Source organism: Anas acuta, chromosome 17 (assembly GCF_963932015.1).
Source record: "Anas acuta chromosome 17, bAnaAcu1.1, whole genome shotgun sequence".
NCBI lineage: Eukaryota > Metazoa > Chordata > Aves > Anseriformes > Anatidae > Anas > Anas acuta.
In genome coordinates this window covers 12,406,203-12,432,820 of record NC_088995.1, presented here as the reverse complement: position 1 = coordinate 12,432,820, position 26,618 = coordinate 12,406,203, and the positions used below count along the sequence as shown (strand labels likewise).

At 38.7% G+C, this 26,618-nt stretch overlaps 1 protein-coding gene and 1 long non-coding RNA gene across 23 annotated transcripts in view; both read right to left on the bottom strand.

Annotated features, from left to right (window-relative positions):
* LOC137841129 (uncharacterized) overlaps positions 1-26,618 on the bottom strand; it is a 357,202-nt gene that overhangs the window by 97,070 nt on the left and 233,514 nt on the right. The window lies entirely within an intron of this gene.
* GALNT9 (polypeptide N-acetylgalactosaminyltransferase 9) overlaps positions 1,146-26,618 on the bottom strand; it is a 428,403-nt gene continuing 402,930 nt past the window's right edge. For all 18 annotated transcript variants that reach the window (XM_068653695.1, XM_068653698.1, XM_068653697.1 and 15 more), the window contains 5 exons: positions 20,160-20,345; positions 16,557-16,694; positions 13,783-13,878; positions 6,329-6,496; positions 1,146-5,799 (listed from right to left, as the gene is read on the bottom strand). In XM_068653695.1, the coding sequence (XP_068509796.1) occupies positions 5,653-5,799; positions 6,329-6,496; positions 13,783-13,878; positions 16,557-16,694; positions 20,160-20,345 (735 nt within the window). In that variant the 3' untranslated portion in view covers positions 1,146-5,652. The remainder of the gene's footprint in view (positions 5,800-6,328; positions 6,497-13,782; positions 13,879-16,556; positions 16,695-20,159; positions 20,346-26,618) is intronic.

The following is a 26,618-nucleotide window of genomic DNA, read 5'->3' as shown; positions in this document are numbered from 1 at the left end:
CCTTACCTTTTGAAATTAGGGGGCAATATATGATGAAAGGATTGGTAGACATATTCCCTGTCTCCTGTTTCATTCTTCTAAACATCAGTTATTGGCTATTTTCAGAGATGAGGTGCTGGACTGCATAGGCCACTGGTATGACAGCACGGAAGGGAGCGTGTAAGGACTCCATATCCCTTTTCTGTTGCCATTGGGAAGATGAAAGTGACTTTGGAAGCCAAAAAAAAAAATCAAGTCAATAGCACAGCTGTCAGCTGGAACAGGCTAGGCCTATAAATTACTAGTGTTCTCCAATTTCCATTAGCTTCCGTAGAGCAATGACATTTTATGATCTGCACGTTTGGCCTCCGTATTGATACAGGCCCGGTCACAGGGTGTGGGATCAGTCCTTCTGTCCTTCACTAACTTAGGTGATTTGGGAAGTATAAATTGTTCCATTTCTTTGGCTGTGGGAGTGTTCTTTAAAACAGTAACACAACATTGACAGACCAATTGTGCTTGAAGAGATATAAATTATCAAAACACAGCCCCAATAAAAAATTCCTAGCAAGAGAACACTTTCATCACCAGCTTCCTCTGTGGTTCAGTAGCTTATTTTTCCCCACAGTTCAAAGAGATCAGGAACGTTGATTGGAAGGTCAGAATTTTTTAATGGAGATTTCTTAAATCTACGTATGAATGCTTCCAGTGGAACACTTAACTGCTCCCAAGGGAATACATAGGAACATAGCTTGTATTACTGTGTGGATTGGTACCTGCAAGCATTATCTTAGTATGTCTTTATACTGGAATTGCAAGACAAGCCTTCCCTGAGGTCTAGCAGTTACAATGCAATCATAGCCTGTAACAATATCAGTCTCATTTTGGACCTGCATTTTCAGGGGCCAAATCTGTAATGAATGTCTAGAGATACATGCACAGAACATCCCCTTTCAAACGGCTCACAATCCACTGAGCGGCGTGCTGTGCTCGTCTTAGAAATGGGCTAACTACCTTTTAGAACAGATTACATGCAATTTACATTTCAAAACATCCATATATTATTTGCTTTTCTAGCTTTTTTTTTTTTTTTCTAGTTGTGTGACACCTTTGAATTTTAATACAAGGTGCCCAAATGTACAATAATAAAAAATGCAGCGCATGTCAGCAGTAAAATGCATAGTAATTTATTAACTTTTCAAGTGTAAATACAAATTGATTTCATGATGTGCCACATAACGAAAAATTATTTGCAGTCACAACTCGCCTTCCAATTACTGCATTATTATTTTTTTAATTAAACTTATTACAAAGAGTTTAAAAATTGGGCAACACTTTTTGATGGCCAATAGAAAATTGCAATTCTATGAAGAGTAGTAAGTGCTTCTACGAGTCTTTGAAGTATATTCTTGATTCAGAAATTCCGTTCTTTGAAATCAGGTTGGTATGTATTGCTTCACTGGGAAATTTATAAGTATATATTCTTGGGCAGAGAAACATTGTTTTTATTTAGGGTAATCCACAAGGGCAATAACTTTATTTACATATTTTAACACTTTTTAAAAATAAGTCAATGTGTTTTGTGAAACCATTCTAAAATCCATTACAATGTATCAGAGAGGTCATTGTAAATCTCTTTCAGATGCCATACATGATGGGGGCATTGTAGAGACAGAGCTAAAATCTTCACATGACATAAGGATTTGCAAGATACTTTCAGCAGTTATCAGTAATCATAAGGATTTTAAGGTACTTTCAACAGTTATCAGAGGAAAATAGGGAGACTGTTAAGTGAGAATCTGAAGCTAATTTATTACATTTGTCTAGATGTAAATATTGATGTGCTTTGTGCTAAATTCATTGAGAATTACCAGCAATATGATTTCAGTATTTACTCTTTGAATTCCCTTAGTTCATCAGGTAAGCGGACTCCAACTCTAGGAGAATATACTCAGTGCATCATTGTTTCATGAATATCTTTGTAACTATGCATAATCACAGCTGTCACCCTAAGTCCACTAATGTCACCAGAAAAAAAAAAAAAAAGAAAAAAAAAAAGAAACAACAGTGGTCTTTTCAATGGGTATTCTTCATGAAGGAATACAAAATTGTATAAAGTCTGTGATTTCTTCCCAAGAGAATATTATTTTGGTGGCATCCGTATTTATAGATGTGTGAAGATGTGATCCTGTCTTGGTTTCTATGCATCTTGTTAGCCAGTTCCACTATTTTGCAATACCATCTTAAAAATGGAACATCATTGCTAGAATAATTTTCAGTTGAAGGAATTTTTGAGGGCTGTTCTTCCTCCCCAAGGTTTTCACAATATAAGCAAACTAACTAACTAAAAACCCAAAGGTATTTGTGTCTTAACTGAATAATAATACATCTGTCTCTCCCTGAACCACAACTTTTAAAGTTCTTACAATGGAATTTACAGGCCATAATGGGCTCTGGTATGGCTCTTAAATGAATCATGTCAATTGAATGGTGGATACTGAAGGAATTACATGCTGTGTAATTGATCTAACGAACAGATTAGGGCTGATGCTATTTCATTAAACCTTATTAGCTATGGCTTAAATACTTAAAATTTCAGCCATCCTGTGTCAGATAGATTATGCCCCTTGTCATACAGCAAGTGAGATTTCCGTCTACTAAAACACAGTTTTTAAAAAGGACCAGGCTGATGAAAAGAGATGTAAATAGTTTCAAAAAGACTGTGAAGGCCTGATTTTCAAACATGCCAAGCCCCAAATCATTCATTAAACTGACAGAGATGATTCAACAGTTTCAGAGCATGCATGAAGAACTGCTTTAGTCTTCAAAATTTTGTGTTAAATCATTTCCGTGGAACCAGAGTTTAACTGTTTTTGGATGTGAAATAGTCCTGAAGAGTTTTCATGCCTCATGGATGAGCACAACATAGATCTTTATGTAATTCTAGTGGAATCCACTGAGTCCTTCGATACCTCAATTACTTATTTATTTGTTTATTTATTAAACTCTTTCTTCCTACTTGTTGCTGCTCTCCACTGGGAGGTGATGCCTCCAGAACCAGTAAACCACTAAAGCTAGCGGACAATTTTGTGTGAGGAACAAATGACTTTAATCCAGCCAAGAAGAAAGTCAGCTTGGAAGATAGTTTATCGTTCTCAAAGGAGATAGAGGTGTTGTTTTTTTTTTTCATACAGGAGTCAGACTCCTGATATGCTTACAAAACTATGATCAGACACGATTGCTATCCCTGACATATACACAGCAGTGTGCAAGATCCGATACTCTTCTTGCCTTCTACTGTTCTGTCCTAGGACCTAGTATTTAATGCTATAAACTCTTAAACAGAACATCCATTGAAAACCCTGTTCTCATCAGAATTTCCTCTACTACAAGGCATATTAAATTATATTAAGTACTTTTCAGATGATCTGGACTGCTGCACTGTGGGAAACATGACTAAAAATTTGAAACAACATTAAGCAGGACTTCAGATTATTCTAAGGATAAAATAATGAAAGGAGACCCGTAGACTTTGGTTAAAACAGATAATAGTCAAGGCTTTTTTTATTATTCGTCCTTTTATGAGAGAATATTTAAGACCCTCTCACATGCAGATTTACCATGTTAATTCCACGGTCAAAGCAGTGGTTCAGACAGATAAAGACCAAAGTAAAAAGAACCCAACAGCTCTATTTCTTAAATATAAGAAATTGTTTCAGTAAGTCTTAAAAAAACCTGACAATCACAGAGAAAACCAACCTCACCTTTAAGGGTTTTTGAATTCTTTTACCTTTAAGGATTTTTTAATTCTTTTACATTATTCTGTAAATCTCAGAGCCATTTAACTACCACAAAAATCTGCTTTCCTTCTTAGACCGAAAGCCTGGTTCTTGCAAGATTTTTGCAGTGCACGACCTCTGGCTCGAAGTGTGCCAGGACCAGCCCTCAGTCCCACCATGGCTACATTCAAACGCTTTGTACTGGGCACTGAAAATGGGCAGTAGTGTAAATCCAAGGACAACCCCAAAATTATCTTTGTTTCCATCTTATTCTGTTCAGCATGCCATAGGAATGGTAAAAGCTCTTCAAGAAACAGATCTCCAAGATTCATGGTACTGTAGCATCTGCAATTACCTATTTTTCTGCCCCAGTAAAACAAAGCCAAACATTTTTTAAAAGTACTATAAAATATTAAACAATACAAGGTATTGTCCCTGTCTCTCCTTCAGTATGACTGAATTTTCTTCAATGAAAAGCTGTTTGCCATGGACCCCCACCCAAAGCCTGCTGACCTTGATGCTGGTCATCAACTTTGATGGCCTTTTGGATAAGGTTTTGACATTGTCCTGCTACCTGTGCACAGACACTGCATGAACCACTGGAAACGTTATTAAATTTGGGTTCACAAAGGTGCTGTCACCAGGTTGACTACAGTAAAGTATCTATATTTCAGAATAACATTACTTATATATGCTGCCTAGTTCTCTCTTGCTCTAATTTCTTCTCATAGTGCTGGGGTTTTATTTTTCAAATACTGAAAATACTTCGTTGGTTTGTTCAGGAAATTTGTCTAGATGGTGCTCACAAAGCGTGTTTGCTCACATTTGACATTTTCACAGGATAGGTTACAAAATGGAAGCTTCAAGTTGCTAAGTTCCACAGCGGGCACCTAAGTCACCTTATTTTCAGAAGTAATGAGCATCCAGCACTCTCCACCCCCAGCTCCCAGACACTTGCTGGAGCAAGACAAAGTGCACCTGCAGGCACAGCACTGCAGGACGGGAGCCTTGCACTTATATTCGGGGCTTGTGGGCCAACAAAGGCCTCTAGAAATCCGTCAATCTACTAGGACATTTGCTGCCTCAAAAGAGTTAAATATGCAAGTGCTATATTGTGATGCCTTTACAGCCAAGAAATATAAAATGTGGCAATATAATGGAGCATGTGGTTATTTTACTTATTCAACATTTACCTGTGTCTATCGAAGAGGTCTCTAAAATGCTGTTTTAGCAGCTCAAAGGTTGAGAACCACCTGTAAACATACGCAGAACAGTCTCCTTCTAGAAATAGAAACTCCTAAACAATCAACCTTGAAATGTATCATATATTATATTATGTTTTCCAGTGTTATTTACAGGTCTTCTTTTTAGTACAATGAACCAGACATGCTGAAAAGGTAGGATTTTTTTCCATTTCCCTTTTATACGAAGTACAATAAAAAGGCACATGATTATTCACCATAGGAGTTGTGCACCAGTCAATAACTTAAAGCTAAAAAGCTACCCATTGGAGAACTGTCTTTTTGAGGCAGTATTGGGATCTCTCCTTTCAACTCATAGAAACATCTGTCTAATAATTCTCCTAGGAGAGCTTAAGGAAAACACTTTTCCATGGTTTTCTGCTCTTCCAAAGATTTCCAAATCAACAGAAAACTCTTTTTAAGCTTCCCAGGTCATCTACCAGAGCAAGGAACAGTCAAATAGGGCATGTATGTGTTTGCTTTTATTTATTTTTTCTTATTTTTTTTTCCCCCTCCTTTGAATGCCCAACTATGGGGGACTCCCTAGATCCAAGTCCTGTTCAAACTGTTTTGATTTAAGACAAATGCCTTGCAAGATATGGCACACTGAGCAATGGGCAATGGCAGGAGAGGCAGCTTCTCAGCCCCAGCAGTCAATGTCGGCCGTGTTTTATCCAGTTTCTAATCATCCATTTTTGCCCCGAGCACCTTTGCACGACTAATCTGAGCCCAAAATTTGCATCCTTGGACATTTCCACTTCTAGACAACGGCCAGTGTCTCTGCTGATGATTGGACCATTCTGAAGGAAAGAAAAAAATCGTTAGAAGAAGAAATAAAAAAACAAAACAGTCTTGAACAAAAAAAGTGCTAGGTCTGTAAATTCATAGAAAGCAATATAAAATGCCTGGAAAAATCTTTATATAAAGAATAACTAAATCAGAAAATCTCTCAACAGCATAACAAGATCACAAAGGCTGTATGCATGTGTCCCTCAAAGAGTAAAGGACAGGATTAATAAAAAAGGTAAGAGGATATTCCTAGAAAACACAGCCCAAAATGCCTAGAGATAATGTAAGAACATTTCTGGAAAACACATGGTGGGAGGAATGCCTGGAAGGCGTATCAGACTATTTCTAGATGTTGTAAGTGGGGATTTCTAGGAAATAAATCAGAGAATTCCTAGAAAAAGTGTGTGTGGGGAATCAGAGAAAGCATCGGGGCATTCCTAGAACATCCCTTTAAAAACCTCCTTGATTTTCATTCAACATTCTCCAAGCCACTATTTCTCCCCAGCTCCTCTCTGCATGGCTCCCTGAGCTATTCTGTACCTGTGTGAAATCCCAGAACCTCTGTGCTGGCCTCAGGACATCTTCGCACTTCTTCAGGGTCGGTGTCCTGCCCTTCCCATCGTCGACAAGGCATTTGGAGTCAGGCAGAAAGGCCGTGGAGCCCAGCGGCCCCAGCTGCAGGACGCCTTCTGAGCTGTAGCGGACCAGCTGGGGAAGAGAAAGGAGGAGAGGCATTCATCCCAGCCCTGTGCCCCAGCCTGGGGACACAGAGCCCGCTGCCACCTCCTGCCCAAGCACAACTGTCCTGCTGCCAGGCGGCTGTCCTGGTACCCATGGGACCTTCCGGGGGAAACTTGTAGTAGGACGCAGTATAGGACGCAGTATTCCCTGCTTTCACACTCGTGCTCCCCACCCAATATTTTGGGCAGAAGGGCAATCAAGAAAAAGAAGTAATCAATATGCAGATCATATCCACTCAGCAGGAATTGATGCAGCAAGGACACAATGTCAATTTGCCATGCGGGTTGGTCTTAAGAGCTCTGTTAGAGGCTATTGATAGCAGCAGCCCTAATTAGGTTTTGTAAATAAATGTTACTGAAAAAATCCGGTATCCAAAAATGCGAGAGGAAAAAAAAATAATGAGGGAAATAAATTTGCTGAAATATCCTTCAGGCCTACATAATAAAGAATCACATTCTGATATTTCAGTTTTGCATGAGCCTTAACTGTTCTGAACTTTGGTGAGGTGGTAAATGCTACTGGCTGGAAATATGCTTCAGGTAACAGCCGTTTATTATTTTGGATCATTTATGTATTTTTTAATGAAAAAGTTTTAGCAGGCACTATTAGTTTAACATGTACAACACAATTAGTGGTGTTAATTTTTACAAAGGGAATGTAATTGTTATATTTGTTCTATTTTAAGCGATCATTTCACCTGCCTCAAGTCATTCACAGCACCAGAAACACAACATTTCTCCTCGTTTTCCTTATCTATGGATAACTGCCCCCCTAAAAAGCATTCAGAAGGGCTCTGTTTAGTGCAGACACAGAACAGTAGAATGCCTAGAATGCCCCTCCAATCAGTCTTATCAGTCAGAGGTAGCTACTTCTTGCTTCTGTGTTTAAATCCAGAGTTGTTCTACCAGCATGGTGTTTTGCTCTTCTTACCCTAGAAGTAGTCAAATGCAGCACCCAAAGACTGCAAAACAGAGTCAGCTACATGGCTGGTGTGGTGTGAGGCTTGGTGCTGCAGGGTGAAGATCCAAGCCACTGAAGAAATGTAATTATCACCCTGGAAATTCACTGTCCATCTTGTCTTACTGCTCTTAAATGGCTGGAATTAGAAAGGGAAGGCAGGTCAAAAATGCCTGCCATTCAACAGACACCACTGACCAGTGCATGAGATATCATTAAGAGTCAATCAAAACCCCTTGGATTAGAATCTAGCTTTCTACACGCATCCTTGTTAACCTCACAAGAACCATGCTGTGAATAATCATATCTTTCTGGTTGTAAGAAGAGCACTGTCTGCTCAGTCCCAGACCAGCTGCCCTTTGGCACATACCGAGTACGTGTTCATTTCTGCCACCTGCTGCTTGTGTTCAGAGCAGCCCTGGGAGGTGCAGTTAGGACAGAGCCTGCATCAGAGAAAGCAGAGGGATAACTACAGGAGGAATCTTCTTGACATGCACAATGTCATTGGTTGAGGCACTCCCTATACTCTCTAATACTTCCTTTTTCTTCTCCTTTCTCCATAAGGATACCAGGGACATATAAAAGAAGCTCAAGAAGCAAAATGATTCAAAATACAAATGGACTGCTGGCTCTGACAAATGGACTTGCTTTTAAGTAAAACCTGCCTGTGTATTTCACGCTTCTAATATCCACTGATTACTCAGCAGAGTTCAAATGAACTGCAGGCACTGCTGAAAATTACACTCGCTAGGAAGTGTGTTCATCTTGCCATCTTTATTATACATCTCCAGGTCTAAAAACACCTGCTAGCAACCTCGTTGGCTCTGCCTCATCTAGATAATCAGAACCACCGTTTATAACAGGCTACCTGCTCTGACAGATCGGTTTTCCTTCTCTGGTTTAGAACAAGCAACATTTTATATACAGATATTAAAGTGGTGTGCAACATTCTTTGTCCTTAGAATCTCAGCAGTCAGAACTGGATGTGCTCCACATCACAGTAACCACGCACTTGGGAAAGGTGGTGTTATAAAGAAGCCTGTCAAAGCAGAAACTAGCATGTCTTCCACTTCTAAGGCCCAAACAGAAACAATAACTCTACTCAACTATCTTCAGTATTGAAAGTGGCAGTTGTGTGACAGCTCAGGAGAATAAAAGATGGTTTTGTGCAGGAAACTGATATCTGTACAATGATAAAACAAACAGACTATCATGGACTTAGTTTTCCTGAATCTGTACTTTCTTCTGAGAGTTCCAACAGTCATAAAAACTTACCGTCATCCTAAAATAAAAGAAAATTCTAAAAAACCCCATGCAAACCACTATCTCATTTCAAACCACATTATGTAGTAAAGTTTTAGTGTGTGTTTCTGCAAAAGCAGACCTGAAATTAAGGTTCAAAATACTATTATATGATTAATAATGCCACCCTCCAAAGACTTGGTATCATCACTTCATAGAGACAATATAAACTGTGCAAATAAAATAAGCATTAAAGTAAGTTGCTTATTACCGTAGTCTAGAAAACAGGAAGAGAGTCAACGAAATAGTGAAAATTACACCTGCTGTGTTCAAATTCAATCTCAAGAGCCACTACCATATTGAAAAAGAAATAACAACCTCTGCATTTGCATTAGAACTGTGGGCATGATTCATCATGCCCGATCCATTGCTAGTCAGCCAAGACAAAATGGCAAAGTCCCCTTTATTAAGGGATATCCAATCCCATTAAAAACAAACAAACAAACAAACAAAAACATTCAGTGCAAATCTCGATGAGCTGAAAGCCTTAGACTTCCACACATTCCTCAACATTTCCACACATTGCAAGCTACAGAACAGAAATGCTTTTTTACGCCTCACGTGAGGATGGGCCTTGGCTTCCTTTTACCTCAGAAGAACTGAAGGATCCACAAAGATGACACTGAAACTAAGTGCTGTGTTAAATACTCCAAGTTCTAATCCTGATTCTATCCCTGTAGGGTATTTTTTCTTTCAATTTTCTGAAATCTGAGCAGAATGGAAGAGGTGTCAAAGCTTGTTTACCAAAGCCAGCATATCTGATTAAAAACCAGTAAGCAGTGATGCCTACGGAAGGTGATCCTCCAGGAGCATCAATCTGATAGGTAAATGTCAGCTTGTAATTGAAAGATCTGACTTCAAAGAATCCATCCCTGCTGATTTCTAGTCAAGTGAAAAAAAAGTACAAATCAACAGTTAACTTTGTAGGAAACGCACAGATGGATGCAGTAGATTTCCACATTAAACTTAACCTCTCTCTCTTATTCCTGTTCTCCAAGCAAAAGAAAACCTTTGAACAATCTTTCAGCCCTGCAGGTTAAGGTGAGCTGGAGGATGACACAAATTGAAACAGTGAGCTATATCAGAGTCTGAACCATCCTGAACGTCCAGAGCACTTGTCAGCACAAGACAAGCAGATCACAAGGAAAACAGCTACCAAACACACAGGTTTGTTAAGGAATGTCATCCACTGCTCCCTGTAAGTGAAGAAATTTCCTTCTCACCCACCCTGCTGTAAGCGATCAGACGATCAGACGTGCTCTCCAGCCTGCAACTCTGGGAAACCGCAGCTCTACCGACTAACGTGTTAAATACCGGCCCTCAGGCGACAGCTTAAGTGAGGCCTTTCATGTCCTTTTATTCCATCTGTTTGTGTAGCTGTGAGCTCCGGGAAGCTGAACATGGAGATCTCCCTTCTTTCTGCTTGATCTCAGCGCTGGGGGAGTTCTTGCTCCCAGGGCTGCCATGCCTCCGCTTTCTCTGGGTGTGAGAGGGAGGAGAGGAGGGTGGAGAAGGAGGCCGCTCACCAGCCCTTCTGTCCCCAGATGCCATTTTGTTAAGTTCTCTTCTTTCACCTACCGTATAATCAGCTCCACATCACAGCGCTCAAGACAGACTCTGAGACGGTGAATACTTCCACTGAGGCTGTATAATTGCTCTCAGATGGTTCAAAACCCTGTGTGTACGCTATAACCAGTGTAAGAAGTTTCCAGAACAACAGATTCCAACTTTGGGGTTTGCTCTTTTTTTCATTTCTTTAAGCTGTTTTTAAAATAAAAGGGTATTGTACAGAGCTATAGACCCAATGGCTATTACAGATGATTGTATATCCAAGCCACATGCAGAAACAAGGTGCTTCAAGACTCCCAATATACTCCTTTTTTTTTTTTTTTATGAATATTTTCCTGGCTATGGATGGTGTTTCCCATTGCCCTCCCAGCAGCATTTGCAAATCCTTTTTTTCCCTGAAAGGGATTTGACTCAAATTTCAGATCCCATGAATAAATATAAAAATGACACTACTTCTCTGTAAAGTGAATTTTGAAATAAACTTAGATGGATGAAAAAACTTGTTTGGATATTCCTAACCGTTGGCTTATACCATTTTAACATGAATCAAATTCAAGAAGCTAAATTGATGTAAACTCAGGCTAAGCACATTCAAGGATATCCATAAAGGAGTTATCCCAGTCAGAGTAAAGTAATTTAAAAGCTGATTTCAGTTGAAAAGATGTGATTTATGGTGGTAAAAACTTGATCTCAGGAATACACATAGGGAAGGGCATTTTGTTCACGGAGCAGTAACTGGAATGGTTTTCTTTTTTCAGTAGTATTGCATGACAACACCATTCAGAGGTGTGCAGTATTCAAGGAAAATGGAAGGGTAAGAAGCAGAAGAGAAGAGCATCATAACACAGAATGAACAGTAATCTTATGCCTAACCCAGCTTTTTCTATACACCTGACTGACTTCTGTTGGTTTCAGTGAAACCATGGGCATACTAAAATCCATGCTTATTTGCTTGTCAGAATTGAAGAGTATTAAAAACAAGACTGTATGTGAATAGCGGGCAGTTTTCAAACCACTAGAACACACCAAGCACTTCTCTAGGCACGTACAACTAACGTAAATCTCAACGCAGCAGGGGTCTCTTATGCCCTATACTTGTTATGAAAAATGTCAGAAACTGAAAGTTAAATATAACAGACAACTACGCTCATCCAGGCTGATTATGAGAGGGGCTTAAAAATGTTTATTTAATATATTAAAAAGCTCGCTGTCAACACCTTTCATGCTATATGCTTGAATATCCTTGATTAGGGTTTGTGCAGCTGTGGTTTTCCTACTGAATTAATTTTGTAAATTCTGGTGAGATGATAGAACTTTTCCAGCTGTGTAATCATTAATTAACTTGGCTGCATCCGAGTGACTCCAACCTATACCTGTCTGTGAAATACTCAACTGTTTTTATCTAACATCAACTTTGCCTTCTGCCTGGTGTTTCTTACAGAGTGAAAACATTTTTTATTATTTTTTTTTAATTTTATTTAAAAAAAAAAAGGAAATTGAAAGTGCTGAAGGATGATTTGGTAGAATAACTTCTTGCCTTTCCCATACTTTTATAATTCTTACATGCAGGGAATGCTTTGAAGGATTTGGGAATAATGACTTTCTCTTTCTATGCTTTTATAAGATGCAAGTACAGGAGGGCTGTAGCTCATGGCTGCAGTTTCAAGTCTAAAAACAGCATTCAGGATCTTTTGGGAATTTTAAATTGATAGGATACTGGAGACCAATAGCAGAAGTGAGCCAGAAGAGATTTAATTGGTCAATACCCAACGTCAAAATTTTGGAGAACACTCTTCAAAATACACACACCTTGTGTATTGTTATTTAAACCTGAGGAGAGCTTCCTAGTGTCTACTCTAGGGGTCCCAAATTCCAAAGGCATCATTTACTAGGCAATGTAATTGCTTCTTACTGAAAGAAAAATAATCCGTTCCTTAAGCTTTTCCTGAAGCAAGCTGAAAGCCAGCTGGAAAGGGATGAAAGAAATTGGTCAATGCTAGATGTTCTCTGAGAGGTGAGCTACTTTAGGCCCCCAGATTTTAAGAAAGAGTCAGAAGAAGCTGAACACATCATACCTCCTTTCAAATAAATTTACAGTACCTTGTATGCCCTCATCTACTTTCTTCTATAAGTCAAAACATATGCTATAAAACAGGAGCCATGGAGGCAAACTAGCAGGTTAAGCACTTAAGCTGCAAAATGAATTAGTCAGAATAATCTATTTCATTATTCCTCTCAATGCTAGCATGATAATAGATGATTAGATGTTGCAAAGGGACTTTTGAGAAAGACTTAAATTTGCAGCCTTCTGGTCAGAATTAGAATGGAGCAAGAGAGTGAACTCTGAGTGCTTTGACATCTCTAACTAGAGTCTTCTTGGAAAACTCATTTACATCTAATTAAGCAACATAATTTTGTTACCTTACTCATAGGCTGTTCCTTCTGTCTTTGCTATGAAAGCATCAGGCAAGTGTCCCATAATGATTCTGCTAAGGGTGGACATTTTGTCAGTAGGAATTACTGTCTAACCACTTTGGTCTAATGAGGTTTGACTCTTCACCAGCTTGCAATTAAGGACAATAGGCTATATTTATATTTCACAACTCCTGTTATGCCTCCATGGTGATGTGTGAGCCAGGACTCCAAACCAACATACGTATGGGTGAACTTCAGATAATTGTTAAATCTGTGATAAGGTCAGAGTTTATTTACGCATGAGGATGTTCATTAATGTAGTTTTGATTCAGATGGTACTTCAAATGAAACCAAAATTACATTTCAGAAGAAGCTCAAATCCTAGAACTAAATAATATCCCACTAGTATTGGAAAAAAATATAAAAAAAAATAAAAAGAAAAATTACATCACTATAAAGAATGGAAAGAAGAGATGTCATTTTGCAATCACCAGACATCTGTAAGAAAATAATACACAGAGGGACTGACAAAAAAGAAAGTGTTCCATTTCAGAGAAGTATTGACTTAAAAACATATTCTCAATTTGCTTCAAAGTTGATGTTAAATATGTGATTAACTTTCTGCCTAGTCAGGGAAACACATCAGAGTATTGCTAAAGCACTTCTGACAGGAGCCTACAACAAGTGAATCAATCAACAATAAATATAAAAAGGTACTATTCCTAGAATAAGTCAGGTCATAATGAGAAGAGATGCTTGCTCAGACTGTCAGAATTTGTTATTTGTCAGTGGATCTCCTCATTACTAAAACAAATTATGATTCTTTTGTTTTCCTTATTAGCATCTTTAATGTATAGATTCCCACGTTGAACTACCTGGGAAAGGGAACCCAAAAAGACTACAATAAGGCCAAATATTTTTTCTTTGCAACACAGAGGTATACTGCCAAACTGAAAATTTCTTGAAGTTTCTTGAGGTTTCCTATTAATTACTGGATTTTAATTATTTACCTGAGAGGACATCCCATGGCATGGATAAAGGATTGCTTTGTCATCCTCTTCAGCTCCCTGATCTAAGCAGTAGCCACTAGCTTTGCTGTTACGTACCTATAACCAAATCAGAAGGAAAACAGTTGTATTAGATGTTATTCTGTAAGATGCAAGTCCAATCTAGCCATCACTTAGTTACAGTACAACTACTGACACAAATAACAGATAAAACCGTTCTCATTTTCTCTGAGAAACATGTTGTTATTCTTCATGTATGTCAGGACTCCAATAATACAGTTGCTCCAAGAAAAGACAGCTTATTTGGTTGACCTGCTGTCTTTATAAAATTATTAACTTGGGTCAGAGTTTTATTTTCATCAATCACTTAAGGGTCAAAACCCCATTAAATTCACACTAAGAAACCCAGGCCAAGTTTTGCTCCAGATTACCCTAGTGTAGAAATAAATTTTGATGCTCTGTGCTGGAAACGTGACTTCACCAAACAGTATTAGAACTACCCTGCCGCTGTGTTGGCTTTTGCAAACTTTTACTTGCTTGTATTTTGTATATAAAAACAAACAAACAAAAGAAACAATTTTATTTGAATTCAGACTATAGTACCTTGCCATGTACAGAAATGACATACATTATTGTGAAAGAATACAGCAAGGATAAGCAGCACTGGAGTGCTTTCAGTGTGTTTACAGATTGGGTTCAGTGAACCAACCAAGTCAAAAATTCATGCATCCTCCCAGACAAGCAGACAAATCTATAAAACTGTGTTGGAGCTCTCATGAAATTACAAACCTTTCTTCCTCTTCAGGCTAGAAGTATTACACACATTTTGGACACAAAAATTTTACAGGTTTCTTAAACGAGAAATTATTTAGATGCACATTTTGGAACAGTCAACAGGTCAGTTTTAGTTTAGACTGTGAGCAATTTGTCTGGCCACTGTAATAACACAGAAATAGTTGCTTCATGAAGTGTCAGAAAAAATCAGTAAATAATCCTTTATATTATAGTGTATGAACATAGCAGGCGATCTGATGGGATAAGGGGGTTCACTAGCAGTTAAATTTCAGGAAGTTTATTTTATGACTCAGGTACTATAGAGGCTAAAGAACATGAAGACAGCTTTATGACAGCTTTAAAAATGTGAATTGAGTCACTAGGAAATATATTTTTACTATTGTTTCATTCTGTTTCATGTCTACTTGATACATCTATTTTCCTTAAACTCTTTAAAATTCAGAAACCTTTTTCTCTGGAAAAATAGCCATAAGAGAAAACATTTAATAGCAAGCTTGATATAATTTAGGATGAAGCATCCTTTTTTTTTTTTTTTTTTTTTTCTTCCATTATGGCCACGTAAGACAGGAAGGGAACTATGCCAATTTATACTAGCTGAAAAGCTTGTATGGCTCCATTTTATTATACATTCTAATGAATACCTACCTGCATCGCTGAACTTCCTGTTGGACTCAATAACTTTGTTATGCAACCACTCAACAGAAACAAACTTCTTTTTAGAGCCCAGCTTTCTAACCGTCTGGTATAATTGACACAACATTGGCAGTACTGCCGATGTGCTTCTCAGTTAACAGCATTTTTAGAGCTGACAGTTACTAATAGCCCCTGTTGAATTTACTAAATGTCTTTCGTTGGTTACTGCCAGGGATAGTTATATTAGGATGCAATAAAACTTGCACTTTATATCAATATCTGAAGTGCCTGACTTATTTTTATATGAAGTCAATCAACTGGAACAGAAAGGAGGAATGTCCATTAAGTTGTCTTGTGTTAAAATTTATTGCATTTGGATTTAATTGTAGTTCAAGCAGACAATTAAAACAGAACCTTAAAAACGTTACGCAACAGGAGCTGTCCTAAAACTTTGCCCCATTTAACAGATGTAACCTATAGCACTTTTACCCTACAGGCATATGACAGACTTAAAAAATAATACAGAAGGCAAATCTGACTGCTTTAAAGATTTGGATCAAGCATACATGGCATTTTTGATTGGTTAACAGAAAAGAAAGAAATGATCCAGAAAGCTGAGATGAACCAAAACATCTACACATTTCCAACATGTTTGGATTCCGCATTTTATTAGGGTCAACTAACCTGTCCATTCAGCTATCTGAGTAGGTGTTCTAGGATCTTACTCATTACTGATGCACAGGTGGAAATGAAAATCCAGATTCTGAGCACAAAGCAGAATTTTTTTTCTCTGACTCCTTTTTATGATAAAGACATGCCAAATGGTAGCCTCAACTTCATCTGAACAAGAACATTTTTTTTATTTTTTTTTATCGCTAACAAGGAGGATTTGCAGAAATGAGTTAACAAAGTGAATATAATCGTTCAAATAAGTTTGGCAAAACCTGAAATGGGTTTCTTTACTAAAAATAATTCAGTAAATTTAACAGTTCTTATCAGCAGCAATTATTTCAGCTCTCTTGACTACTGATGTTTTGTTCATGTCTGTGGCATCCTATTTGGGAAAAAATGACCTCAAATTCATGTTCTCAGAGCTGCTCTATTTTAAAATGAAAGCCAAGGTGGTTGCACATTATTGTTAGTGAGAATGACTTCATCTGATACACCCCAATGGGAGCGACAATGCTTCTCAAAGCCACACTTCCCAGCGTTGATTAAAAGTAGGTGAGAGCATTTGTGTTGCTACTACCATGCTGACTTGAAATTGCTCTGTACATCCTGATACCCACCACTAAGATGAAAGGATTTCTGTAATGCAGCCATGATGTATTTTCAAAGACATACAGTACCTCTCCATAAGTGACTGTATTATTATAAACCCTCATTTCAGGATAGACGTTCTCCAAGTACCACTTAAAACTCCGGCACTGCAGTCTCTGTCGTAGAGCTATTCTTTCAGAAACATCTCCAAAATCAACTCCTGGGTTCTACAAAGTGGAAAGAGAATAAAGAAATGTCACCACATTGACTTTACAGTTGTTTTCTTTACCGAAACCAAATTGGAGTTCAATTGTGTACCAAGCTGCATTTCCCTCTGTACTTGCTCTTTTGTAAGTAGCAGCTCATCAAACAGCTGCTGCTGAGAGTAGACAATAAATATTAATGAAAGTCAGTGGAAAAAGGATAACAAACAAGCAAAAAAAAAATAGTCCAAAACAAAACATAAATCTAACTAAAAAAAAACAGTATGAATGTTGTGAAAATACAGCAATTCTAAGTGTTTGCAATCAAACCTGTACTCCTTTGCTTCCAGATTCATCAGGATTTTGGCTCTAATTCTGATCTAAGAGACAGCAGCTTGATCATGGTTTACTCTAGTAACAGTCCTGGCTATTTGCTAATGTAAATGAGAACAAAACAGACCTGTTAAAACTTTGAGGCAGAGTTGCTCAAAAAGTCATTAAGCTCCATTAAGCATTTGCATAGACCAACATTCAATTTTTATAGGAACTGGTGCTCGTTTGCAGACTTAAGCTATAAAATGCAGTTAAACTCAAAACTTTTGCAATTCTATTTCAGAATTTAATTCATGTTTGAATAAAAAGTTCCAGGAAAAACATAGGCTGAAAGAATCAAATCAATACGATCAAAACCAGCCATTTCAGAAAGGCCAGGTCAGTTATTGTCTAGATGTAAACCAGCATAAATTATCATAGTTCAACTTCAAGACAAGAACTTACCTCATCTAATTTGTTTTTCCAGCATTATAAGAATCAAATGGACTGAAACTGGGGATCTATCTTAAGTGCCTCATACAGAAATCTTTCTGGAGGAAATGTGTGTTTTACAAATTATGTCTAATGCAGGGTTACAAGACAGCAGGAAATCTTAGCTTGGGGTTTATTAGAATCCCCAACAGATGCCTTGTTTTCAGGAGAGAATACAAGTGTAATACTGAACAGGTTTTTCCATTTGCCACATAAAGAGATTGCTGTGCTCACTGCTGCTTGCTGATGCGTACTTTGTCATGAGCTCTCTACGTAACATCCATTCAAATGAATGTTAATTTACATTCTACTTTGGGCTACATGGAAGGACAGCAATTCTCAGAAGCACTCAGTACAAGAAATCATTCAATATAAGATTTCTTTATAATAAAAATTAACGAGGAATAGATCATAAGTAGGGGTGTACAAAACTACAGATAAACTGCAGGAAAGCTATGCTGACCTGTTGATGAAGAGGGGGTGTGGGAACACAACTTTTCTGATATGTCCAATGATCATCCGCAAATCAGGATACACATTATGCACAGATCCTTAGTAACTTAGAAGGGAGCCAAATGTGGAAAAGATGGTGTGAGTTATGAAATGGTTAATTTGGATGGGTTTTGGTATGCTGCAACACATGTATTTTACTCGCCTCCCTTCATCCCTATTCCACAATGAGGGAATACAACACCTTTTTTACTGGGCTATTTCTACAAATCACAAGAGCAGCAAATTGAGCAGCTATGAAAATGCTGTGCTTACTTCTGTACTAGCTGAAGTCATCAAGTCTGGGTTACTGTGTGATGGTTCAGAAATGAGATGCCCGCAGGATTTAGTATGCAGCGACATTCTTTTTAGCCAGGCAGGAAGGTTTTTAGTTCTCTTGTAGAAGGTTTTTCTTATGGCTTAGACCAGTAAAATACTTGAATCATTGAGACTGAATACTACAGTAGAATAACTATGAACAGTAACATGCTAGCTTCCTTTTCCTGAGAGCTAATGGGGTTATTTTTATGTTGTACATTTTATCAATCAGTTTATTTTATGGAAAGTAAATTTTAATGTTCAATATTTCTGCTGATTTTATGCCATTTAATGTAGATGTGCCTATTTTTTTAAAGCACTGTTGTATAGTGCAGTGCGTAAAACTGCATCAATAAGAAATCTCAGAGAGATTAAAGGAAATCATGTTTTGGTGTAAATGCTTATTTAAATGTATTTTCTATTCTCAGAATTTGTTTGCAGAAAGCATCAAGTAAACATATTTACCAAGATTACTTCTTTTTCATCTTCCTGTTAGAAACTTACCATTTGTTCAAATGGATGCAGACAGGGCCAAAATGTCCCTAAAAGCTTAAATGAACACTTCTTTGTCTTCCTTCTACTACCCTGGAAGTCTTGTGTGGGAAAGAAGTTAGGCAGCATTGCCTTGTTAAGGGAAAATAATTCTCTGCAATTACCTGTCATGCCGGAAGTAGCAACCAAAACACACCTTCAGAGATCTAACTTTCAGCACAATACAGAATGTCCAATACTGAACAACAGTAAGTAAAACTCAAGTCTCTGAGTATCTAACATATTCAGGCATCACGTACAGAAAAAGAGAAAAATCGCTCCTTTAGATATATATATGTTTTTAAAAACACAACAGAAATTAACAAAAATTGGATTTGATATATTACCTAGGTATCAGAGCACAAGTAGGTATTTAGGACAAAACTAAATCTGGTGAAGTCTTTGCCAAGACTCCCACCACTTTGTTGGACTCTGGGTGGTAACTGTGAATGTTCACAAAGACACAGCTGGACTGGCATACTTTCCTGCTCAGGTAGGAGCATTGCCTGCTTCCATTTACTTCAAACCAATCATCTTTGGCCAAATCCCTCATATAAGGGTTAACTTTTTAGTTAAGTTATCACTAGTCACAGAACAGAGTATGCTTCCCTTCAGCTGCTCTCCCTATGCCCCTCCACATGAATAATTTGGATACAAATACCACTGAAGGATACAACAGCAATCAGCTTCCACCTGACTGTGATATAACATGTATCTCTTCTCTTGAAGAATTATGCTCAGTGGAGATGCAGCATGTGATATACTTACAGAATCAAGTAATAAATTGAACCTACAGTTTATATAATATTTAGATTACATAGATTACTAGAGGTCCCCACGTACAATCTAGAATTCATACACACAGCAAGAAGCAGGATGCATCCACATTGCCACTCTCAGCCAGTAGACAATAAAGCTAGTTAACGTGTGATTCTTTTATCATACTTTGTTTTTTATGCTGGTGAGGTTCACTGAGCCTCATGATGAATCATGATATTTATTTATGGACAATTCTCCAGTCCTCACCACTGTAGCATATGAACACCTCCAAGTTTAATGGCATCCTAAATTAATGACTTCTTCTGAGGAAGTGCATAAACCTGAAACATCGTGCTCCAGTTAAATTATAAGTCTGTGTCACTGCTCCTGAGCATACAACAAAACTTACACAGAGGAAGCAAGTTTATGACGGAGCTCTGTACTGAGCATTCACCAGCTCAGAACTCTTCCTTCATTTTTTTGAGTGCTGTATATGATTGCAGCAATATCCTTCACCTCTAAGAGCTAAGTAGGAACAAGTATCCACACTTCTGCCTTTGTTCAGGAGACAGCGTGGCCTGTACTTACTGCCATGGGGATGTTCCACGCCATGTAAACATGCGACTTGAAGTCATCCATCCAGACCTCAGCAGCCCGCAGGGCGTTGCGCTTTGCATAGTAATCAATGTCGTTGTTGTAGGGTTTCTTTGTGCGTTCGATGTGTGCCACACGAGAACAGGGTAACACCTCCATGCTTCCTCCACATTGCCAGACCTGGGAGAGTTTGAGGAAAGTCAACTGAATGATTTTTTATTTTATTTTTTTAAGGTGATGTGACTGCTTCTTTTAAGATGATGTACATACAGTGTTCTCTAGTTGGAGATGGGTACTACTGAATAACGACTGCCTGACTTACCTGCTGTGAGGGTGAAACCCTTCCTGCCCTGAATTGACGAAAATGAGTACAAGGGGTGAATACTGCTGGCTGTGTTAGGTACAAAGACGTAGTTGTCATAAATACCCAAGTCCTTCCCCATAATGTCACTGTTCTTGGAACCATTAGGAAGAAGACAAATTGCAAGGTGGTAACCTGTACCATACAGACTAGTTTAACCTTGTTCTCGTTAGTGAAAATTCAACAAAAATCATTTGTATCACCTGGCTGTGTTTGCTCCTGTATGAGGGTTACTGTATCAGCTCTCCAAACCAACTACCAAACTGTCAACATCTTAAATGTGACTGCCATAAAAACCTAATGTTACATACTTAGCATACATTAGCATCTTAGGTAACCTATTCCACCCCACAGCCTTTTATGACAGGATTTGAACATTGACTTTAGGAAGGAAAAGGAAACATTATCTACATGCACAACACCAACAGATAGAAGCACGGAAACATACTTACGTCCTCATTATAGAAACAGACTTGGATTGTGAGATGGTTATAATTATTATTCTAATCTAGCCCCTGCAGGCTTCACTGCTTTTCAGCACAACAGTTCTTCTTCACACACACACTTTGCCCTGCCTTCCTCAATAAGAAACACGCTCTGACTTACCACATTAGCACAGGATGTCCCATGGAATCTTTATCCAAGAATATGACATGAGCATCAGCACAGGATGTTGTGGTAAAACCATTAACCTAAATGTGTCAATTTAGCAGCAGAGGTCACTGCCACACTTGGCAGTGGACGTGAGGACAGCAAACATATTGCCTACCCTGTGCTTTGTGATGCCTGGCTCTCAGCTTTGAAGAGGAGCATGCAACAATGCAACAGTGAGGCTGGCTTCTTGCTCTCCTTCCCAGGCGGGGAGAAACCTCCCTGGTGCAGCTACACCCAGGTTGAAGGGACAGATAAAAGTGGCCAAGTGGAGACTGTACTGCCTTTCTGGACACTGCTGTACAAACATGGGGTAGTTTTTTCTTGTTGATTATTGACTCCCATGGTTGGAAACACAGAGAAGCTGTCTCTAAGAATTGGTGAGGTTTGGAGTCACGCAGGGTCAGTGACGTTTGTGGTTCAATGCCCTCAGGTCTGCACCTAGTACTATTGCCTAGCTGAAATAAATAAAAGATATTAAAATATAAGAAATGATCCTCTGTTTTACAAGGCTGCCTTTTACTCAGCATAAGAGCTCATTTCCAGACCAAATGTACTCCAGAACAAAACCCTGGGGCAGTAGCTAACCTGCCTTCTCAGGGAAAAAGATAAATTGCTTGGGAAGTGGCAGATAAAATCATCTCCTCCAGTTTGTGTTTTTTTTTTTTTTTTAAATACATTGTTAGATGATACTTATTTGCTGCTTTCTGAGCAGTCCTGTAGTCAATCATTGGCCACAGGAATTTGCATTTGATAAATGAAATACGCCAAAAAACACACTGCTCATAAATTTGGACTGGCATATGCTGAGGGTTTCCAGTGCAAAGGGAAAGTGCTAAGAAAAAGAAAGAAAATAATTTATTTTCATGATCAGAAGGGTAGATGAGCAGTACACTTCAGTATACTCCTTTTGCCCAACCCATCCTGGCAGTCAGCTATTTAATGCACAGCACATTTTTCTTTCTCTTGATATGGTTAATGACCTTGTAATTTTTATTTATGTATTTTGGTACCAAGGGCAAATACATTATCTGAGCAATGGATTTATTACCTTCAAATGCTGGTGCTCATGCAAACCTGAAAAGGAAAAGGTACTAAACTGCAACATTAAAGGAAACAGTTTAGCTCATCTGTAAATTCAACACAAATAGTTATTTACTAGTGATTAATTCTCCCCATATGAAATCCACAGGGAACTCAGACACCTGGCTTTGAAGAAGACAGGGAGGAGAAAAAAAAAAGACAGCAGCAGCAGCCTCAGGCCAGATAATGCTCCCACTGTCAGCCAGGACCTGCGGTGCTCAGCAGGCAGCGTGAATTTGCACTGTTGTGCGACCACCCCATCTGCAGCCAGCTGGATTGCTTACATTTACATTCAACCACCTCTTTCCTGTACCTTCCAGCCCCATTTTGCTCTTTAAAGAGAAAATATGTTAAAGAGAGAAAAGGAAGGAACCAGCCTCTATCAAAGGAGACAGCTAGGAAATATTCAAGGAAACTCTGCCTCCTGTGACGATGCTCATTCACCCTGGATAACTGCTTCTTTTTCCTGGGGATGCCTAACTTCTCTTTTAGCACAAGTGGGAGGCATTTCCCTGGTAAGGATGTGATGTCCAATGCCAGAGAAAGAGAACTGAAGATAAAGCACATGGGGCGAGGAGGCCGTTAGATACCTGTGTTACACCAGGCGGACATCGTTGTGCCACCATTTATCTGCATTCCAGATGAACACCACAGCTGCTTGACTACAGGACATTTCCAGCCAAAGGAGGTCTCCTGTTTCACTCCCTGAGGTTGGCTGCCGTTCAGTGGGGCATGGACGTGACTGTCGCCTCATCCATTTCAGTGCACAGTTAAGTAAAGAGCAAAGCTTTTCTCCTCTCCCTTTCAATCCCAATGATTTATCTCACACAAAATAAAAGAGTTTCAGTAGTACAACCACATACATGCACCCGAAACCGGCCAAGATCTTGGTAGTTTACAGTAGTCACATAAGATTTAGGTGAAGGCTCAGGTCTTGTGTCTTAATCAAGAGGATGAGGAGCGCTACCCTGCTGGTTATGGAATTGAAAGACATACATGATTCGGAAAGCCATTGCCTGTCTGCTCTTACTAAAAGAAGTCTTTGAAATATCATGAAAGATGAAAGGGTGGAGAAGGCTTTACTGTGTAAAACAGATGAGAGAGAGGTGAGTTGGCAGCTGCCCCTGAAACTGGTTGATTCTCCTGCTCTTTTCATTCCCCAAACTGTATTGAACAACCCATTTTTAACAATATTAACCCATTTCTCTCCACATCTAATTGAGAAATTATGTCAAAAAATAATGACATGCATTTATATAACATTTATCAAACAGAGTTTTTAAAGTGCTTTACTGTGTGAAGCAAACCTGCAGACACTTCAAACCCACACCTGAGGTAACCACTAATCCTCAGTGAAACGCTCAGCTTACAGATGATCAGGATCTCATCTTTGCAGCTGCCCAAAAGTCCAAGCCTGACGCCTCTGGCATCAATAATGTAGACCTGAGCTTTTCTTGCTACCTTTTGATATGAAGCATTTTTGAAACAAAAACATCTATGGGAGAGATGGTTACATATGAGAGCTTCACTCCTACCCGACTGGTGGTGAGAGCCAGGTAAAGCAGCAAAGGGAATTTATTTTTACCCATGAGCATAAAATGATGCCCAAATCCCCCGAATCACATTTTAGGCAATCAGAGACAAACTTTGGCTATGAGAGACATATCTTTGGCTATCTTCTGTGGTAAGAGTACTCCCTAACTCTAATATTGACTTGACAACATTAATTACATGTATGCGTTTCAAGGTTCATTTACTGAGAATGTGGGAGTCAAACGGTCTCTCTGAGCCTCTCCCTACAGGGGTGCAACATCACTGAAAGGGAAACTCAGCCTTTTGATCCCCAAGGAGAGGCAAATCCCTAACAGTAAGCTTTGTTTCTGGCATTGCACTCATCAAACCTTTATTCTAGGCAAACAGCAGAGGCTGCACTGAAAGTAAGGTAGATACAGGCTCAGAAGATGCCCCAGGAACAGGGCAACAGCTCCAGCTGATGAGCAGCAAGAGCAGAGAAGCAAACGGGCTTCTACTTCGTGTGCTTCTCTGCTCAGTGCAGCTGCCGCAGCCCAGGGATTTGGCTTTTCCTCCACGAGCATCACACTGTGCAACATTTTAAGACATGATCAAGTAATTCCAAGAGACACTCAATTTATTTGCTAATTGTAGTTAATTTCAGCATTGCTCTTTAGGCTGCTATAAACAAAATTGATAGCAATATAAATGTTACCATAGCTGTGTTACCTTAGCATTTTTACTGCTAATTATCTCAATCAACTTTTCTATAAACAGACATATTAAGTATTAAGAAGAATAAGTACCCACATCAGGGATGAATTACACATGGAATGATAATGTTTGTGGTTTGTGCTACAATGATTTACCTACGCTAATTATTAGCTATTCCTGTGCACCTGAGATATGGCTGTCCTACAATATAAGCATTGTACTATACCTATATTGTACATTATAAAATAAAATAGTCAGAAATTATATTGTATTTGTCAAAGAAAAACCAAGATGAGACCGTAACTTGTTTACCATGACCTAAATCTATGTATCACCAAAGTTCTGCAAATGAAGGTCAGGAACATGATTTTAAAAGGCTAATAGATCCCTATGTCTGAATTGTTGCCAAACAAGAAGAAACTTTCTGAGAAAGTAGATTTTTCCATTTTTACTTCCTGATGATGGTCCAAAGTATAACTTTTTGTGAGATTAAAAAAAAAAAAAAAAATCAGCTTCCGAAAAACTCAGAAAAGTTCTTAAAATAACTTCATTCAAAATATTTAAAAAAATTTAACGACATCCAAAAAAAGAAAGGGCAAAGAGGAAAAAAAAAAGGGAGAAAAACACTTTTGATAAAAACCAGGCATTTGGGGAATGAAAGTAGGAGGTGAGAAAGTGCAATGTAAAATTCCTTCAAAACGATTGGCCCTTTTGGTCACAAAACAGTTCCAAATAAAAAACAACAACAACAACACAAAAACAAACAAACAAACAAAAAACAAACAAACAAAAAAACCACACACCCCAAAGCCTGGCAGCCTGGTCACCATTGACACAGGATGTACAGCTGAGGGACTGCTGGGACAATCAGTCATGGCAATACACAGAGAGCACAGTGCTGGCACAGCTGGCAGCCCTGCATGTCAGACATTTGCACTAGTGCCACGTCTGCCCGGCGGATGTCAGAGCTCACCACCACCACGGGGTTTAATGCTCAGCTGAGCCAGCTGCAAGGCCCTCACTGATTGCAGGGAGGGCTCTAACTCTCCTTGGAGTTAGTCCCCTGTAAACTGAAAAGAACCCCACGTTACCTTCAGCCATTTATATATATATATATATAAATAAATATTCTATTCTATATATAAATACATATTCTACTTATTTATTTTTATGAAAATGTGTATTTACCAACTAATGACTCATTACTTCCAAAAATGGCAACAAAATTCCAATATTCTGTGGCCATTCCTGTGTGTGCTTTTAGGAGACAAGGTAAGTGCAAACTACAAGCAATTAATGGTAGAGGTTATTCATTGCTTCTTTCAGTATAGCTACAGAAGGTTACATATGACGTTATTTCACTCCACTAAGCCAACTGCACAAGGATATTTAATTTAGCAGAAATGTTCTCAAAATTAAAAGGTAAAAAATAAAGTTGGATAGGTATGAAGACACAGTTAATTCTCTGAATTTAGAAAACTTGAATTGGAAAGACAGACCGTGATCTCTAAGAACTTTCCCTAAAATCAAGCAGTTAATGAGATTTGGAATAATCTGAGGCTTCATTGTTAGCACACTCTCTGGAGGCAGCACCAGAGGGGACCAGTACCATACAACTGGCAATGGTGTCACAGCAGCTTGGTGTTTTATCCTTTTCCAGAAACCTGCAGCACCTTCGGCGGTCCTTTGCTGAAAGGTATAATCACTGCCTACATCTTCCAGCAGTGAGAAAATGCCAAGAATCAGCTCCACAACGTGCACGTGGCAGCAGGTCCCTTCATTTTCTGTTTGCCCAGCAGATTGTCACCTGGCATTTCTACACTGGTTTCTGCCAGGGGCAGCGCTTCAGAGCTGGACGTTCAGCACATCCTAAAAGGGGACTCTTATGCTGGAACTGGACCCTGATATTTCATAAAAACAGTTCTGAACTCTACCTGAGCACCGCTACAGAGAAATAACCTTTCAGATTTCAGATCTTCTCTTCTGCATGAAGCCAACAGATGAGATGGAAGGAGTTTTTAAAACAGCGCAGATATCCCTGGTTTATGATATACCAACATGGAATTCTTAGAAGTCAGCGATCTCAGTTTTTTTTCATTTTTCAAAGCAAAGCCTATCAAAGATAGGCTTCC